At 50.4% G+C, this 18848-nt stretch overlaps 1 protein-coding gene and 1 long non-coding RNA gene across 2 annotated transcripts in view; one reads left to right on the plus strand and one right to left on the minus strand.

Annotated features, from left to right (window-relative positions):
- LOC138367023 (uncharacterized) overlaps nt 1-18848 on the plus strand; it is a 102949-nt gene that overhangs the window by 65146 nt on the left and 18955 nt on the right. The gene's annotated exons all lie outside the window — the stretch shown is intronic.
- Nucleotides 1-18848, minus strand: part of LOC123760643 (uncharacterized) — a 40989-nt gene that overhangs the window by 10228 nt on the left and 11913 nt on the right. Inside the window, exons 2-4 of the mRNA XM_045746391.2 lie at nt 13280-14269; nt 12483-12636; nt 9522-9614 (exon numbers count right to left, since the gene is read on the minus strand). Coding sequence (XP_045602347.2) covers nt 9522-9614; nt 12483-12636; nt 13280-13449 — 417 coding nt within the window. The 5' untranslated portion in view covers nt 13450-14269. The remainder of the gene's footprint in view (nt 1-9521; nt 9615-12482; nt 12637-13279; nt 14270-18848) is intronic.

The following is an 18848-nucleotide window of genomic DNA, read 5'->3' on the forward strand; positions in this document are numbered from 1 at the left end:
ATTAGATTTTACCTACTTTTTATTTGAATGCATTTTCCCGATACTATGTTATGTGTATTGATGAAAGTGTCGTATTCTTAGCCGTTCTCGTGAGGCTTTACGCGCCCGAAGTCAATGAGGACAGAGAAGCTGTTCAGCTTACCTTGAAATTTCCTTCTCCGGAATTCATGTGATTTTAACAAGCTATTGTTTACGTTCGTAATTCTCGATTTTTATGGTTTTTTATAATTGATATTTTCTTTCTCCTGGTGGTGGAGAACAACAATGTTCTGCTCCTGGTGGTGGAGAACAACGATGTTTTGCTCCTGGTGGTGGAGAACAACGATGTTCTGCTCCTGGTGGTGGAGAACAACGATGTTCTGCTCCTGGTGGTGGAGAACAACGATGTTCTGCTCCTGGTGGTGGAGAACAACGATGTTTTGCTCCTGGTGGTGGAGAACAACGATGTTCTGCTCCTGGTGGTGGAGAACAACAATGTTCTGCTCCTGGTGGTGGAGAACAACGATGTTCTGCTCCTGGTGGTGGAGAACAACGATGTTTTGCTCCTGGTGGTGGAGAACAACGATGTTCTGCTCCTGGTGGTGGAGAACAACAATGTTCTGCTCCTGGTGGTGGAGAACAACGATGTTCTGCTCCTGGTGGTGGAGAACAACAATGTTCTGCTCCTGGTGGTGGAGAACAACGATGTTTTGCTCCTGGTGGTGGAGAACAACAATGTTCTGCTCCTGGTGGTGGAGAACAACGATGTTCTGCTCCTGGTGGTGGAGAACAACGATGTTCTGCTCCTGGTGGTGGAGAACAACGATGTTTTGCTCCTGGTGGTGGAGAACAACGATGTTCTGCTCCTGGTGGTGGAGAACAACAATGTTCTGCTCCTGGTGGTGGAGAACAACGATGTTCTGCTCCTGGTGGTGGAGAACAACGATGTTTTGCTCCTGGTGGTGGAGAACAACAATGTTCTGCTCCTGGTGGTGGAGAACAACGATGTTCTGCTCCTGGTGGTGGAGAACAACGATGTTTTGCTCCTGGTGGTGGAGAACAACGATGTTCTGCTCCTGGTGGTGGAGAACAACAATGTTCTGCTCCTGGTGGTGGAGAACAACGATGTTCTGCTCCTGGTGGTGGAGAACAACGATGTTTTGCTCCTGGTGGTGGAGAACAACGATGTTCTGCTCCTGGTGGTGGAGAACAACAATGTTCTGCTCCTGGTGGTGGAGAACAACAATGTTCTGCTCCTGGTGGTGGAGAACAACAATGTTCTGCTCCTGGTGGTGGAGAACAACAATGTTCTGCTCCTGGTGATGGAGAACAACAATGTTCTGCTCCTGGTGATGGAGAACAACAATGTTCTGCTCCTGGTGGTGGAGAACAACAATGTTCTGCTCCTGGTCGTGGAGAACAACAATGTTCTGCTCCTGGTGGTGGAGAACAACAATGTTCTGCTCCTGGTGGTGGAGAACAACAATGTTCTGCTCCTGGTGATGGAGAACAACAATGTTCTGCTCCTGGTGATGGAGAACAACAATGTTCTGCTCCTGGTCGTGGAGAACAACAATGTTCTGCTCCTGGTGGTGGAGAACAACAATGTTCTGCTCCTGGTGGTGGAGAACAACAATGTTCTGCTCCTGGTGGTGGAGAACAACAATGTTCTGCTCCTGGTGATGGAGAACAACAATGTTCTGCTCCTGGTGATGGAGAACAACAATGTTCTGCTCCTGGTGGTGGAGAACAACGATCAAGATGAATGATGCCAGTAGTACTAAGCCTTCTCCGGTCATACCACATACTGAAGTATTCTACGTGAATGTCAACATATGTGAGTCGGTGGTCGTAGGTGTTGTAGACCAACTTGTGAGTTGTGGGGTGTTGAAGCGGGTGTTGTCAAACGGTGTTCAGTATCTCAAGTGTTTTCCAGGTCTCTCAGTGTGTATTAGCGAACTCCTCACTTGGCCAGCTATACTGAAACATACACAGGGCCGCCCCATACACCCGTCGACACCCCGCACTGAGCGTGACGCCGCTGTGACGCTGGTGGCACCAGGAGAGTGTGAGGACCTGGCACTGCTCTCATGACAGAGTGAAGATTTGAGTATGTTGGAGGAGATCATGGCGCGATGTGGCGGAGGGTAGGGGTGGAATGGTGGGTAGTAGGGGATGGGTCCGATATGGGAAGGGAGGTGAGATGGGTGTGGGTGGGGAGAAGAGGGATAGGAGGGGAGAGAAGACGTGGGAGGTGGGGGAGAGCCCGCTACCACCTGCAGGAGACGATAGCGCGGCAAGTTGAGCTTCCAGGATCCAAGCAGCATCTTGTAATTCTCCTCTATTAAGTACAGTGCAGGTAACAGCGGTCGCCCCGTGTAGCGGCCGCCCCGTGTAGCGGCGGCCCCGTGTAGCGGCGGCCCCGTATAGCGGCCGCCCCGTGTAGTGGCCGCCCCGTGTAGTGGCCGCCCCGTGTAGTGGTCGTCCCGTGTAGCGGCCGCCCCGTGTAGTGGCCGCCCCGTGTAGCGGCCGCCCCGTGTAGCGGCCGCCCCGTGTAGCGGCCGCCCCGTGTAGTGGTCGCCCCGTGTAGTGGCCGCCCCGTGTAGTGGCCTCCCCGTGTAGTGGCCGCCCCGTTTAGTGGCCGCCCCGTGTAGTGGCCGCCTCGTGTAGTGGCCGCCTCGTGTAGTGGCCGCCCCGTGTAGCGGCCGCCTCGTGTAGTGGCCGTCCCGTGTAGCGGCCGCCCGGAGAGGATAGGGGCCGTATTGATAGGGTGATGCATGGCGAGGTGCTCGTGGGGCGGTGCAGGGGTACACGGGGAGGGGCAACACGGGAAGGAAGGAGTATGGGAAATAGATATCAAAGTGGGAGGTTCAAAAAAGTAGTGGGAAGTGAGAGAGGAAATAGAAAGATCAGGGTTAGGAGGAGAGAAAGTACAAAGGTGCAGCAGTAGAAAGCGTGGCATCTCCCAGAGCGAAACATTCCTCAATGTGTATCATTTTCATGCCGAATTCCCTTATTGCCTGATATGTGGTCAAGTTCATGCATGTTTAAGGACGGAGTGGGCGGGCACAGTAGTGGGCGGGCACAGTAGTGGGCGGGCACAGTAGTGGGCGGCCACAGTAGTGGGCGGGCACAGTAGTGGGCGGCCACAGTAGTGGGCGGGCACAGTAGTGGGCGGGCACAGTAGTGGGCGGGCACAGTAGTGGGCGGCCACAGTAGTGGGCGGGCACAGTAGTGGGGGGCCACAGTAGTGGGCGGGCACAGTAGTGGGCGGGCACAGTAGTGGGCGGGCACAGTAGTGGGCGGGCACAGTAGTGGGCGGCCACAGTAGTGGGGGGCCACAGTAGTGGGCGGGCACAGTAGTGGGCGGGCACAGTAGTGGGCGGGCACAGTAGTGGGCGGGCACAGTAGTGGGCGGGCACAGTAGTGGGCGGGCACAGTAGTGGGCGGGCACAGTAGTGGGCGGCCACAGTAGTGGGCGGGCACAGTAGTGGGCGGGCACAGTAGTGGGCGGGCACAGTAGTGGGCGGCCACAGTAGTGGGCGGGCACAGTAGTGGGGGGCCACAGTAGTGGGCGGGCACAGTAGTGGGCGGGCACAGTAGTGGGCGGCCACAGTAGTGGGCGGCCACAGTAGTGGGCGGGCACAGTAGTGGGCGGGCACAGTAGTGGGCGGGCACAGTAGTGGGCGGCCACAGTAGTGGGCGGGCACAGTAGTGGGGGGCCACAGTAGTGGGCGGCCACAGTAGTGGGCGGGCACAGTAGTGGGGGGCCACAGTAGTGGGCGGGCACAGTAGTGGGCGGGCACAGTAGTGGGCGGGCACAGTAGTGGGCGGCCACAGTAGTGGGCGGGCACAGTAGTGGGGGGCCACAGTAGTGGGCGGGCACAGTAGTGGGCGGGCACAGTAGTGGGCGGGCACAGTAGTGGGCGGGCACAGTAGTGGGCGGGCACAGTAGTGGGCGGGCACAGTAGTGGGCGGGCACAGTAGTGGGCGGCCACAGTAGTGGGGGGCCACAGTAGTGGGCGGCCACAGTAGTGGGCGGGCACAGTAGTGGGCGGGCACAGTAGTGGGCGGGCACAGTAGTGGGCGGGCACAGTAGTGGGCGGGCACAGTAGTGGGGGGCCACAGCAGGAAGAGTTGGTATAGACAAGAGCAGGAGGAGCGTGGTAATACCCATCTTCCTGCTCTCAAGAGTCATACACACACAATTATAAACATTTATAACGACCAAGAGTAACTTTTAATTCAATTTCGACAGTTAGGCTGTGTATTTATTGTGAAAGTCTGAGATTTGTTAATTTTTAATGGCCTAGGCTCAACGGTGTCAAATAGGCGACGGGTATTGTCGTCGCTTCAGACAAGAGTTTCCCTCTCACCAGAGTAGAGCCGAGGCCCCAGGGTCCAGCATGTGTGTGTTTACCTGAGTGACTAATGTTCATATCGGCTCGAAATTCGGAGCATGTTTTGGGATCACGTGAATCCCTCCTAGGTGGAGCTGCGAGGTAGTTCAGTGCCCCTATACCACTGCGACCTGAAAGCCCTTCATGAGCGGTAATGCCATGAGGCGCTCCATAATTGGAGAAGATTTAGCGCAGTGCGACGAAGCCAAACCTTCAGAGTCAAGAGGACTCATGGGCCCGGTAACTGAATTCGAGAGAATAACATTTCCTAAAAATCAGTGACGTGCCAGAGTCGGATCGCTGTTGGACGACTCTGCTACGAGCTGTGCTAGTGACTGCACAGCTCGTAGCAGAACACGCAGGATAGTGTTCTTAATAGCACTATCCAGGCTATTAAGAACTCGAGTGAAGAGGAACGAGGAATGGTTGTACTGGATAGCAAGCCGGAGGGTCTCAAACAGCGCCCAATGAGTAGTCCCAGTGAAGTGAACACAGAGGGTAATTAGTGCACTGCCAGACACTAAACTTATGTTACTCCATTGACATTGGAGCATTTAAGAGCGGTGGCCTATGAATGGGGCCGCTGTATCATTCCAGTGATTATTTATGAAGATTATTATATTCTGACAATTGCATTTAAATAACGTGATTGTTCAAGAAGTTCAGTTGTCGTAGCTGAGGCTGCTCTGTCATTGATTATAACTCTGAAGTTATAATCTTCACTATATAATGAAGCTTTCTTAATTGTCATTCTTGTGCGTCATTTAATTATAAAGCAAGTGTGTTTAAATGAGTAATCACTTTCTTTCTCCTTTCTGCTTCTGATGATTGTCTGACTTAGTGCTGAATTCACACAAACGAACACTGAGAATAATGCGGGAGGAGGCTATTGCCTTGATCTGGATCACGCCTGAAGAATTGGTTTCTGTCTCTATACGAGTGTGTCACATTCCTGACAATACGCATATTACCGGGGTCACGTCCAAGTCAAAAGTGTCATGCTGGCGTGATTCGTGTTAGTAGAATACATAGTAAGATAGTGTTACTGAGAAGTCAATAGGGAATACATAACCTGCCGTTGTTCCCGGGGGCGCTACCTGAAAGTCGCATTCAAGTTCTGGTGATGTTTTGAGCTGTCACTGGGTGGAGTATCCAGTGTCCGAAGAGTTTATGTGATTGGTAGCGTGCGGCCCCGTGCTACAGCGGTGCTCATGGCGACGAGGCCTACAAGAGGCCGGACAGCAGGCTGGAAGATGGACGACGTTTGAGTCTTCTCTCTGCTCCACTGCTCTCCGGGGAGCCAAAAGTGAGTTGTATGTACTGAGGTCCTTTTGGCTGTGAGGCAGATTGGGAATGTGCCAGTGGGCACAGCAGGAGTTAGCAGACACAGCAAAAGGTGTGGGCGGATACAGGAGGTGTGGAAGGACACAGGAGATGTAGGCGGGCACATGGTACTCTGACGAGGCTGTGTAAGACTCGGTGGCATTCTGACATTTCCAGCTTGTGCTCCGCCCACGTCGCTGCGTTATAGTACTCTACACCTCGCCCACCACACCCACACCCACCCCTCACCCGCCCACCCCCCCCCCCACACCCACCCGCCCACCGACCCCTCGCCCGCCCACCACACCCACCCTCACACCCCCATCACACTCTTCAGAATGACATCCTGACATTTCACAGTGAATATTCATCCAGTTAATTCACGTTATTTTGTCAAATTTCCGATAATTTGGTCGTTATGATTGGTCAAAATAGGGACAGGTGTCCAAGACTTCTTTCTCCACACTGGCCACCTGCATCTTGCCACCCCGGTACCTGCCGCCCACCACACAACCACCTCCGCACATGAGAGACACACAACCCACATAATATTAACTAGGTAATTCATACGTCCGACTGCGAACAGCGGTGTCCAACAGCCTGGTTAAGACGACCAAGGTCGTCTGGTTGGAGACAGAGCCGCGGGGAACGCTGATCTTCGGAACCACTTCAAAGGTGGTTTAAAATATTCTTATTCCCAGAAGACAATAACGTTGTAATGTATACTTGTATTTTGTATGACGTCACAATTGTGAGGTCAGAGTGACGTCACTATTGTGAGGTCAGAGTTATGGAGAAATATAGAAAGAAATAAGAAATGTAGCCATGGGAACCTACTGGTCGTAAAGAGGGGAGTGGGGGTCACCCCCTGACCCGTCTATCACAGTCTCACACCCCACACCAGTCATCTTGCAAAGGTTAATGAGGCTAGCCGCAAACGTCAGGCTTTCAACGTTGAACAGACGAATATTGTCTTACAGAAATAGGTGTGAGGTGAGGAGCCGCTCTCCTGGGGTCAGCCGTGACATGACCCCGTGACCTAGTGGGTGACATTGTCACCTTTTATATCCTCTATCAAGGTCAGGACAGTTACGTAAGAGAGGTGCTTATCCTCCGCCCGTGGGTGACAAGATGTGTGTGTTGAGTTAGGGAACTTTCGCAGTTTGTGTACCTAGTGCAAGACCCGAATTGAATTTGATGAACCATATAGTATATAGTACAATGTATAGTATAGTATAGTACATATAGTACAATGATTAACTGTATTATTCAGGTGAAAGACGCGACTCATCCTAGACAAGTTAATTCACTCAAGTCAACCCCACAGAGGTAATGGGGCTACACCCACACCCCCTCACATAACCCCCTAACCCCATCCCCCCAATCCCCCTCCTCCAGCTTCCCCCCCACCGACGCTGCCAGTGGTACATGAAGTCCGTGCACACCCACGTCAGTAGTGGGAGGAGGTGACCACGCTGCAGGGGGTGTTCACCTCCATCCTGCCTCCCACCGCTGACCTTTGACACCCCGCCTCCCCCTCCCCCCCCCTCCCGATGATCTTTGCACTTCACCAGTAATGCTGAGCACCCACACTTCTGCTGGCCTGTGACCACTGTTGATGAGCATAGTGCTCCTCCTCCTCCCTCATCACCTGTGTCTCTGTCTCACACACACACACACACACTCACTCACTCACTCACTCACTCACTCACCCTTTCTTTCTCTCTCTCTCTCTCTCTCTCTCTCTCTCTCTCTCTCTCTCTCTCTCTCTCTCTCTCTCTCTCTCTCTCTCTCTCTCTCTCTCTCTCTCTCTCTCTCTCTCTCTCTCTCTCTCTCTCTCTCTTTCTCTCTCTCCGTCCATCTCCATCCTTTGATTCATTCCTTAGTGAAGGGAGAATGGAACATTTTTGTGGGATTCGGGCTCGACCCGTGCCACAAGAGCACCCGGTTGGCTGCCCTCTTGACCTGCTGACGCTGCCCAGTTCCTCTCGCTCAATTCGGTCGACGGAGCTAGTCTTGGATGATGACACCCTCCTCGTATTGTCCACCTGGCGACGGTGTTCGTGTCCCGTGATGATGGACGTGTCAGGGACCTGCCTGTGGCCAGGGACCTGTATGTGGCCAGGGACCTGCCAGTGGCTAGGGACCTGCATGTGGCCAGGGACCTGCATGTGGCCGTCTTCCCCGCTGCTGATGAGTGCCGCAGCTGTGACACAAGTTTCTGTCTGGCAATAGATAATCGAGGCTGACAATCACAAGGCAGATCGACCAAACGCTGGCAAGCAATATTTCCGTGTGAGGAGGATGGGTTATGAAGTTATCCATTCAAATCGACCAGTTGAGGCTACTGATCACATGCCTCTGTATGAATAACCATCCTTACAGATGGGAATCTTAGTTTGTATCAAGTGTTAGCTATGTGATGCTATGTAAGTCTTCATATAGTTTAGCGTTGCTACATAAATGTTGGTACATAGTGCCAGGCGGAGGCGCTGCGACAGGAAGCTGGCACCCACTGAGCTTCTAGTTGTTGCCATGAGGCAAGAACTCAACACTATGGAAAACACTTGACTTGTTTATCCCAGGGGATTGACGCTGTTGAAACAGATGCTTTGATGGTTCAGTCTTCTACACTTGGCGGACGAGGTTACTTGCCTGTGATCCGCCGCCAACATTGAAGGGGATGCAGGTGTTAGGGAATATACCCGCCAGTAGCTGCCTGTCATTTTTCCAGGGATATAATATATCCCCATCTAGGAAGGAAGGAGAACTGCCAGGATTATTGAATCTAAGAAATCGAGGTTTTCCTCTGCTAGAGAAGGTATCTTTTGATATCATTGACGTTAATGTAACTCGTATTGCAACTTGCAATGATTCCGTTATACCGTATTAGTGGGCTGCCACCTTGCCTCAGATACACCTATACTTAGTGTGAACACGAGGTCAGTGAGGCTGAGGGCCATTGTGAGAGGAAACACACACACCCAGTTACAGTTGTGGCGTGGGTGAAGAGTGTAGGGTAGCTACCCTACATCTTATCCTACCCTAGTGTAGGGTAGTATGTACTTACCTCCTTACCAGGACACCTGTTACACCGTTCAGAAGACAAGACGTCTCAGAGGCGCACAGCTCATGTTCACTAAACTCAACCATGTATATAACTGCCAGGTGTGTGGATGTGAACATGTGTTTGATGTATCATATAACACTGGAGGCAGGTTGAAGTAGATATAACCACTTGAACACTGTATGGGGCAGCAGAAGCTACTGGTAGCCTAGCCTAAGGCTAGACCAACACCCAGCCTCTACTCACACCTCATACCCTGCTTCCACTACCTCATAAAGCCTCTACACTACTGTATCTTTAACTCATCCTCAGTCTAACCACAACAAAAGTGTTATTAAAACGGTTATAACAACGAAGATATCCAGGAAGAGAGGAAGTGTGTAAAGGAGAAGCATATAGAAGAGTGAGGAGAGTGTGTGTAGAAGAGAGAGTGTATAGTGAAGAGAGTGTAGAAAAGAGTGTATAGAGGAGGGAGTATGTAGAAGAGAGAGTGTATAGAAGCCACTAGAAGAGTGTGGTGTGTATAGAGGAGTGTGAATAAGAGGAGAGAGTGAGTGGAGGAGAGAATAGGTATTATAGAGGGAAAAAGATATATAGAGTAGAGGCGAAAAATAAATGCAAGAGAAAGGAAGTAAAGGAAGGGGGGAGGGGGAAGAATGAAGGTGAGTATATACATATGTATGAGGCATGTATAGAGAGAAAGGTCAGCATGTAAGTTAGGCTGAGGTTAGTGAAGACGAAGAACGGGTCACCTGGTACAGCATCTCTCCCTCGAAGTATACGAAGTGATGCTTGCGCGCTCTCAACAGGATCCCCACCACTTTGTCAGAGATGGTGATGTACAGCTGCACGGGGGTCACGCCAGGGGTCACAGGTCAGAGGTCACACGCCAGGGGTCACAGGTCAGGGGTCACACGCCAGGGGTCACAGGTCAGAGGTCACAGGTCAGGGGTCACACGCCAGGGGTCAAGGGTCACACGTCACAGGTCAGGGAGTTATAGAGGTCAGGGATTATACGCCAAGGGTTATTAGATGTCACGAGTCATTTAAAGTAAGGGGTTGAAAGATTAAATGAGGATGAAAGTTGAATAGCAGAGTTCAGTGGTCACGCAAAGGTCAAGGGTTTAGTGGTCAAAGGTCAATAGTCAGTCAGTGGTCAAAGGTCAATAGTCAGTCAGTGGTCAAAGGTCAATAGTCAGTCAGTGGTCAAAGGTCAATAGTCAGTGAGCGGTCAAGCAGTAGTCAGCGGTCAGTTGTGGAAATAAAAATATTGTTAGTATTTTGCTGCAAATTAAGTATTATAGTTATTATAATTATGATAATGACTGCCATGTTGTCATTATCCACGTGGTCAGTATGGGCAAGTGTTCCTGTGTGTCTCCGGTCTCTATATGTGAAGAGCAACACTGGAGAGGCGCAACACTGGCGAGGAACAACACTGGAGAGGAGCAACACTGGAGAGGAGCAACACTGGAGAGGAGCAACACTGGAGAGGAGCAACACTGGCGAGGAACAACACTGGAGAGGAGCAACACTGGCGAGGAACAACACTGGAGAGGAACAACACTGGAGAGGAACAACACTGGAGAGGAACAACACTGGAGAGGAGCAACACTGGAGAGGAGCAACACTGGAGAGGAGCAACACTGGAGAGGCGCAACACTGGCGAGGAACAACACTGGAGAGGCGCAACACTGGCGAGGAACAACACTGGAGAGGAACAACACTGGAGAGGAACAACACTGGAGAGGAACAACACTGGAGAGGAGCAACACTGGAGAGGAGCAACACTGGAGAGGAACAACACTGGAGAGGAGCAACACTGGAGAGGAACAACACTGGAGAGGAGCAACACTGGAGAGGAACAACACTGGAGAGGCGCAACACTGGCGAGGAACAACACTGGAGAGGAGCAACACTGGAGAGGAACAACACTGGAGAGGAGCAACACTGGAGAGGAACAACACTGGAGAGGAGCAACACTGGAGAGGAACAACACTGGAGAGGAGCAACACTGGAGAGGAACAACACTGGAGAGGAGCAACACTGGAGAGGAGCAACACTGGAGAGGAACAACACTGGAGAGGAACAACACTGGAGAGGAGCAACACTGGGGAGGAACAACACTGGAGAGGAGCAACACTGGAGAGGAGCAACACTGGAGAGGAGCAACACTGGAGAGGAACAACACTGGAGAGGAGCAACACTGGAGAGGAGCAACACTGGAGAGGAACAACACTGGAGAGGAGCAACACTGGAGAGGAGCAACACTGGAGAGGAGCAACACTGGTGAGGAACAACACTGGAGAGGAACAACACTGGAGAGGAGCAACACTGGAGAGGAGCAACACTGGAGAGGAGCAACACTGGAGAGGAACAACACTGGAGAGGAGCAACACTGGAGACGGGCAACACTGGTGAGGAGCAACACTGGTGAGGAGCAACACTGGTGAGGAGCAACACTGGTGAGGAGCAACACGGGAGAGGAGCAACACTGGAGAGGAACAACACTGGAGAGGAACAACACTGGAGAGGAGCAACACTGGAGACGGGCAACACTGGTGAGGAGCAACACTGGTGAGGAGCAACACTGGTGAGGAGCAACACTGGTGAGGAGCAACACTGGAGAGGAGCAACACTGGTGAGGAGCAACACTGGAGAGGAGCAACACTGGAGAGGAACAACACTGGAGAGGAACAACACTGGAGAGGAGCAACACTGGAGACGGGCAACACTGGTGAGGAGCAACACTGGTGAGGAGCAACACTGGTGAGGAGCAACACTGGTGAGGAGCAACACTGGAGAGGAGCAACACTGGAGACGGGCAACACTGGTGAGGAGCAACACTGGAGACGGGCAACACTGGTGAGGAGCAACACTGGTGAGGAGCAACACTGGAGAGGAACAACACTGGAGAGGAACAACACTGGAGAGGAGCAACACTGGAGACGGGCAACACTGGTGAGGAGCAACACTGGAGACGGGCAACACTGGTGAGGAGCAACACTGGTGAGGAGCAACACTGGAGAGGAGCGGTCTGGCTCCATAACTTGCCTCATAAGTGAGAAACAAGAAGTTTGGTCCTTCTCCTCAGCACTGGCGGCATAGAGCCATCAGCTGGCGGCATAGAGCCATCAGCTGGTGGCATAGAGCCATCAGCTGGCGGCATAGAGCCATCAGCTGGCGGCATAGAGCCATCAGCTGGCGGCATAGAGCCATCAGCTGGCGGCATAGAGCCATCAGATACTAGTCCGTACTGCTCTTTCACTAGGAGCTATCACGCTATTCGGACCACCAAATCTCGTATGAAACCAGTCTCAGGTCCTGGCCCCCATCTACCAGTAGTCCATATTTCCACTGGTCTGAAAATAGTTCTAGAATAGTCAGAGAGGACCTTGTTCCGGCCGTTTGGTTTTGTGCGGCCTTGGATTGGCTGGAGGTCGTACCCTTGTACCCAGTCAAGGACTGATTATCAGGGTCAGCAGTCGTCAGAGACACACACTTGCCTCCTCTTACGAAACCTGTACATCTTGTCCTCGCTTAGAGTTAGGTAGTGTAGGGTCACGCTAGTCTCAGGGGTCAGGGATTCCTATATTTATCATATATTTGTCATCTGCTCATATATCTATCAAAGTATATATCTATCAATGAACACCACAGTAACTGGGCAAGACTGGCGGTGGTGTAGACGGTGTGGGTGATGGAGGACGTACCTTGAAGAGCTTGCCGAAGGTTATGGCCGCTCGGCCGTCGGGGCTGCGCCACTCCGAGCAGTCCCAGATCATGTCGCAGAGGTAGCGGATGTCAGTCATGATGCGGGCCTCCGCTGCCTGCCTCCTCCTCTCCGTGGCACTTCCTGGCAGCGGCCTGGTGCACGTCGACACTGTTACTAACACCTCACCACATATATACTCACTTGTTAATACCTCACCACACATATACCCACTTGCTAACACTTCACCACACACATATCCACTTGTTACTACGTCATAACATATATACCCACTTGCTAACACTTCACCACACACATATCCACTTGTTACTACGTCATAACATATATACCCACTTGCTATCACTTCACCACACACATAGCAACATCACCACATATACCACATACTAATACATCATCACACACTAACCACCTCACCATCACAGATGCTAACACCTCACCATACCAAGAATCAATGTCCCCGCGGCCGGGTTTCTGACCAAGCCTCCTGATTAGTGATCTGGTCAACCAGGCTGTTACACACCGCTGCTGCTCACAGTCTGAAAGTTAAGATTATCTAACAACCAAACGACATTTGTCCTTCATAACGGAGGAAATTTCTTAAAAGAGTCTTAGCTATTGATTAGATATTGTTTTTATTTGCGTATCCCCCCTTCTGTCCTAGCCTGCTTGCCGTAGACGACGTCCGTCTCGGAGAGCTGCCATATCCTTCTACCCTCCTTGAAGGAAACATAAGATTCCTTCATGTTTGAAACGTTGAAGAGGGGTGTTTGTACGTACATGCCATAACCCTCGTCGTCCTTGGAGAGCCTCCTGGCGGTGCTGCCAGCGCCCTCCCACTCGCTGAAGGGGTTGTCCAGCTGCGCCGCCTTGTGCTCCTCGATTTTTTGGTTGAACTTTTTCTTAATGTCACTAACTCCCGCGTGGTAGAGTCGCAGGTCCAGCGGCATCTTGACGGCTGCTGGCGATCAGTGGAGGCTGAGCTGTCTCTGTTGAGTGGTCTTCGTGACGCTCAGGAGTACCCAAGCGATTTGAAAACTAATGGACTGAGTTATTCTGTGGAGAAATTAAAATAATCTCAGTCTGTAGAAGTTTGTGAAACCTGTTTTGGTATGATATTAATGAATGCTCGGAGGTTAACGATTACTTGTAATATATGTTTGATTTCGAACAGATCGTTCGAAAAGTGTTGAATTGGCGGTAGGTTACAAGTGCCTCGGTTGACGTAGTATGAAATAGTTTAGGGACTGGATGGGTTAAGACGAAGGTTGTTTCAGGTGGAGGCCGGAGACGCCGTCACCACGCTAGTGACGGGACGCGAGAGTGCAAGTCTCCAGAGAGTACTTCAACAAATATGATTTGCAAGTCTTGTAAATTATTAGTAGGTCTTGTATACATTTAAGGAGGGAACCTGTAAATGATTTGGAGTCTTGACATTTATTTAGGGTTCCTTTAAATTATCAGCAGGATCATGTAAATTATTGTCTGGTCTTTTAAATTATTTGCAGGTCTTATAAATCAATATCAGGGCTTGTAAATTGTTAGCACATCCTGCAAGTTATAAAGGATTATTTTTTTTTTAAATTAGTAGAAGTTTTACGACGAGACGAGTTTCTTAAGACGCTGCTATTGGTGTGAGTGTTGGTTGGCAGTGGACAGGTCCTGCTTCCTGTAGCGGGTGACTGTACCCAGACTGGTGCTCTGTTGGGGTGCAGGCAGATGCTCCTGTTACACCTGCGATACCTGGACGAGTGGTCACCTGTCGTCTTCCTGTAACACAAGTGTTTTGTTAATACAATTGGGCCTAAACATTGTTCAGTCTATGATCAAATAGGATGTGCTCGCCCTATGCTGCCTTGTGCACGCCCAACTGTTCTGAGATGAAATGTAATGCTAGGAACCCAAATCAATAATCATGGATGATGAATTTCATGATTACTTTAGAGGAGACTGTTCTGTCTGAGAACGAGAGAGCTACTGCAAAATTTCACATTGGGCGGAGTTTGTACATAATGACACTGAAGATTGGTGTAATAATTTCACCAAGGTCATCTATGAGGTTAGTGCCGTCAGTGTCTCAAGAAAAGTATCTTGTTAATGCAATCTATTCTAAACTTGATTTTCATATAATTGTAATTTTGGCCTATATATGAGACCAGAATATTCCAGGTGTGGAGCTGGTCCACCTCACATACGCCTTCTAAATATATCATTAGCGTATAACTCGTACTTCTTTTAGAATGAAACGGTTGCAATACATTAATGGTTGTGAAAATAAAGCACCTTAAAGAACTAGTAGGTGTGTGGTTCCCGGAGCCATGGTAATTGTGTATGGTATTAGTTATTCATGGTAGCCAGTTTATCAGGTTGTGGAGGAGGCCTTAGACTAGTAGCTGACCTTAGTCACATCGACCTTTGATGGTAGCATGGTGCTGTGTTGGTATGCTTAGTTAAGGTTTGTCTTCTGTGGGTTTAGTGTCTTTAATGCTAAGTGTTTCACAGATGTTCGTCATGTTATTGACTTACTGCACAAGTAAAGTGTTCAAAATATGTTCTACGAAAGTCAGCATAATATTTATGCTCTCAGAAACCTGAACAATATGCAGATGTTACTTTTATACATAATTATAATTGCAATTTTTTGGGGATATTTCAAGAAATTTTGACATCCTAACCGGGCTGTCAATGGCAAAGTTCAAATGATTACAAGCAGATTAATGATTTTATGAAAATTAAGCCACCCAAGAGGTAGATTACAAGAAGTAGAAGTAGATTACAAGAGGTAGAAGTCTAATAACTGCTTGTAATCTTGTAATTACTGATTGAAAGGTCTAATAACTGGGCATTCAGTGATGTAGTGTGGGAGATCATGCCGCAGTTCCTGCTCACAGAGTTTGCACCTGGAGTTCTCAGGATTGGGAGATCCGTTACCTGTAGCCACCTACCACAGGTAACGGTAACCCAACCTGATCCTTGTAACCACTGTGTCGCACAGTCTGGTGGATGTCTTAACCATTGGGAGTCAGTAACGTCTCCTATCAGACCCGAGTGTTTGGTTCACTATATTCTTAACAGAGATAATTTTTTTTTTATTAATACATGAGGTACATCTGCATTAGTGCAGCTGCCCTAGACTATATGAAGTGGAGTACAGTGTGTCAAAAAAGCTAACTAGGTGATGCTAAAAAATCCCCATCACACAGGATGGTTAGTCATACAGAGGCATGTGATAAGCAGTCTGCACTGGCAGACTCTGGAAGCATTTTGAGGATATCATCAACACAAGAGTGAATAAGGCAGCAGTGGTAATAAAAGTCCCCATCTCGCAGGATGGTTAGTCATACAGGGCCATGTGTTTAGTTGCCGGCACTGGCAAATTTTGGGTACACTGTGAGGATATCTTCAAGAATACGAGAATGAATAAAGTAATTGCAAAGCTTTTTTCTTATAACGAAAAAGTCTTCGGACATCTGAACGAATATTTCACACTTGATCAGAATTAAATCCGTGAGAATAATTATTCTCACGGATTCAATTGGTCGAGGACGGTCGGTCCGTCTTTTCTTTTTATTAGTATTATTATTTTTCTACCACAGACGTGGCCAGACATTTATAACACTAACCAGCATATATACATTTTCTTCTGTCCTCCATAGACAGGGTGAGAGATCTGTTAAACATATAGTTCAGTGATTTATTGAACAATCAACCACAGGTGATTGTAGTGCTTTTAAAATGCTAATCTAACCTATAGACATAAATACATAAATTCACAGACTTACGCCTATCCTATATGAACAGTGTTCGAGGTGTCTTTTTACATAGTGTCATTAATGTGCGTCTCGAAATATTCCATATATAGACTTGACAAAGTGGCACCTTCCGTAGGGTCCCACTTTGTTATGTTGGTGTTAAGTGATCCTCGTCCTAGTCATACCAATTGCTAATTACCATAACGTAAATAATAACATTTCACTCACCTGGACACTCGGGGCTTCGAACCGCCGACCACACAAACCGTAGCCCGTCCCTCTATCCAACCAACAGTAAGTGGTCAGGTGTGACTAAAAGGAAGAATGGGGGTTGCGGGGGTGGACTTGTGGGGGGGGATGGATTGAGGGGGGAGGGGGGCTTGTGGGGATTGACGTATAGTTTATTGGGTTTGTTGTGGGTAGGCTTGTTGGGGAGGCTGTTGGAGGTGGGCTTGTGTGGGGGCGAGTCTGTGTGTGTGGGGGGGGGGGGGGGAGAGATGGAGTGGGTAAGCTGTTTAAAGATGTGTGAATGGTTTAGTATATGGATGAGTGGGCGGGTGTTTGGTTGGTGGGGTGAGTGGGAGAGTGGGCGGTTGGTGTGGTGAGTGGGAGGGTGGGCGGTTGGTGGCTGGTGGGTGGGAGGGTGAGAGGGTGGATGGGTGGTGGCGGGTGGGTGGCAAGGAGGTAGGGCGGGAGGGGACCGAGAGTGTGGGTGTATGAAGCAAAGGGGTGGCGGATGTTCGAGGGAGGTGGTGGGCGCTTCCATGTAGTGAGGGCGTGGGTGGTCACACTGGGTGGGGGTGAACACGGTGGGCGGGGAGGGGGGTGACCACAGTGGGCGGGGAGTGGTGGGGGTGGCCCCAGCGGGCGGGGGGCGGCCATAGTGGAGGGAGGTGGCCAGAGAGGGCGGGGATGCAGGGCCGGCCAGGGTGCCACAGTGCCTGCTGGCCAAGGTCGTCCACCCGGCCCAGCCATCTTGCAGCCGGGAATCTAGGTCACAGCTTGCCCTAACTTAGGCAAATATTTTACTGGTGTTTTTAGCCTTAGGGAGTTCTCTCCCGCCTCCACCTCCTCCACTCCACCTCCTCCACTCCACCTCCTCCACTCCACCTCCTCCACTCCACCTCCTCCACTCCATCCCTTCCACTTCAAGTGCTCTACCTCTCCCATTTCTCCTGCATGTCCCCTTCATCCTATCCAGGAGCACTATCTCCCTTCCGCAGCACCAGTAGTAGTTTTCGTGTGACCCCCTCACCGCGGGCTGGCTCTGGGGGGCGGGGGGCGATCACCCCTACACCAGGGTGGCCCCTGGGAGGCCAGCACCTCACCCTAAAGTGGCTCTGGGGAAGGGAGCACCTTACTCTAGGGTGTTTCTGAGGGTTCTTCACCCTAGGATCACATCTCTGGGGGATCTCACACTGCACCTCAGGTCGGGGCGGCTCTGTGAGGGGGTGAGAGGCACCTCCAATTTCGCCTCTCCGCTCTCCAAACCTTCTCCCTCACTCTTCTCCCCCCTTCCCGTCACCATCACCCCCTCCCTTACACCCCCCCAACAACCATACCTATACTTTTCCGTGTCCTTCCTTCCCTGGTGTGGCGAAATCCTCTTTTGAACCTTGACAGTGAGCTCACACCCCTTCCACCCCTTCTGCGGGGTGATCCCCACCAACCTCCCCTTCCACCTCCCTACTGCCCACCTTACATTTGTGAGACCACAGCACAACTTTTCCCACACACACCACCAGCCCACCTCCCACGCCACACACACACACACCACCACCAGCCCACCTCCCACGCCACACACCAGCTCTTGCCTATACCTTCCCATTCTCCCATCACCACCCATATTAATGGGCAAGTCCCCCTCCCCCAGGGTCAACACCAGTTCATCATCCTCTTTCCCCCCCCCCTGCCTCTGGTAGGTGCACCCCCACACCCCCAGGTGACACACTACCCTTCCTCCTTACCGTTCCCCCATAGATGGCCAGCCCTCCATAGATGGCCACATGTGAATATGTGGCCATCATATGGAGCATATGTGAATTTATTGCTAAGCCCCATTTTAGTGTCTGTAAAACTAGGAATGTTGGTGTCCACGCCTGTGTGTGTAAACCGTCAATGTATATAGTGAACAATACAGATTCGAGAAAAGAGGTTTGGGGCACTTGTCTTACCTCTCTGCCATAGTGTGACCGGGCATGGCGACCCTGGCTTCTGTGTTACATGTGTCACTCTCATCATTAATGCATAATTACTATAATAATATGTAGAGCTCTCTCTCTACTTCAGATATTTGTAACAAGAACGAGAGTAAATTTGTCAAACTTGATCCCTTTCGTAGCCACGTTGCGAATCTTTTTATTAATCTGTTCTTTTCACCAATACGAACAACTCTGCGATAATTGCTTCAGGTAATATTCCCACATTCGACATTAAACTAATTAAGAGTAGAAAGCCGTGATAATTATCGATCTTCCCTCCAAAAATGACTTCATTTCCAACCTTCCACAATTCTAAATGATTTATTGAATATACCTGTTGAGGCCTGACTAAACCTCTGGCATTATTTTAAGACCCCCTGTAAATACCTGACTGCC

The sequence above is a fragment of the Procambarus clarkii genome, chromosome 21 (genome assembly GCF_040958095.1).
Source record: "Procambarus clarkii isolate CNS0578487 chromosome 21, FALCON_Pclarkii_2.0, whole genome shotgun sequence".
NCBI classification, from domain to species: domain Eukaryota; kingdom Metazoa; phylum Arthropoda; class Malacostraca; order Decapoda; family Cambaridae; genus Procambarus; species Procambarus clarkii.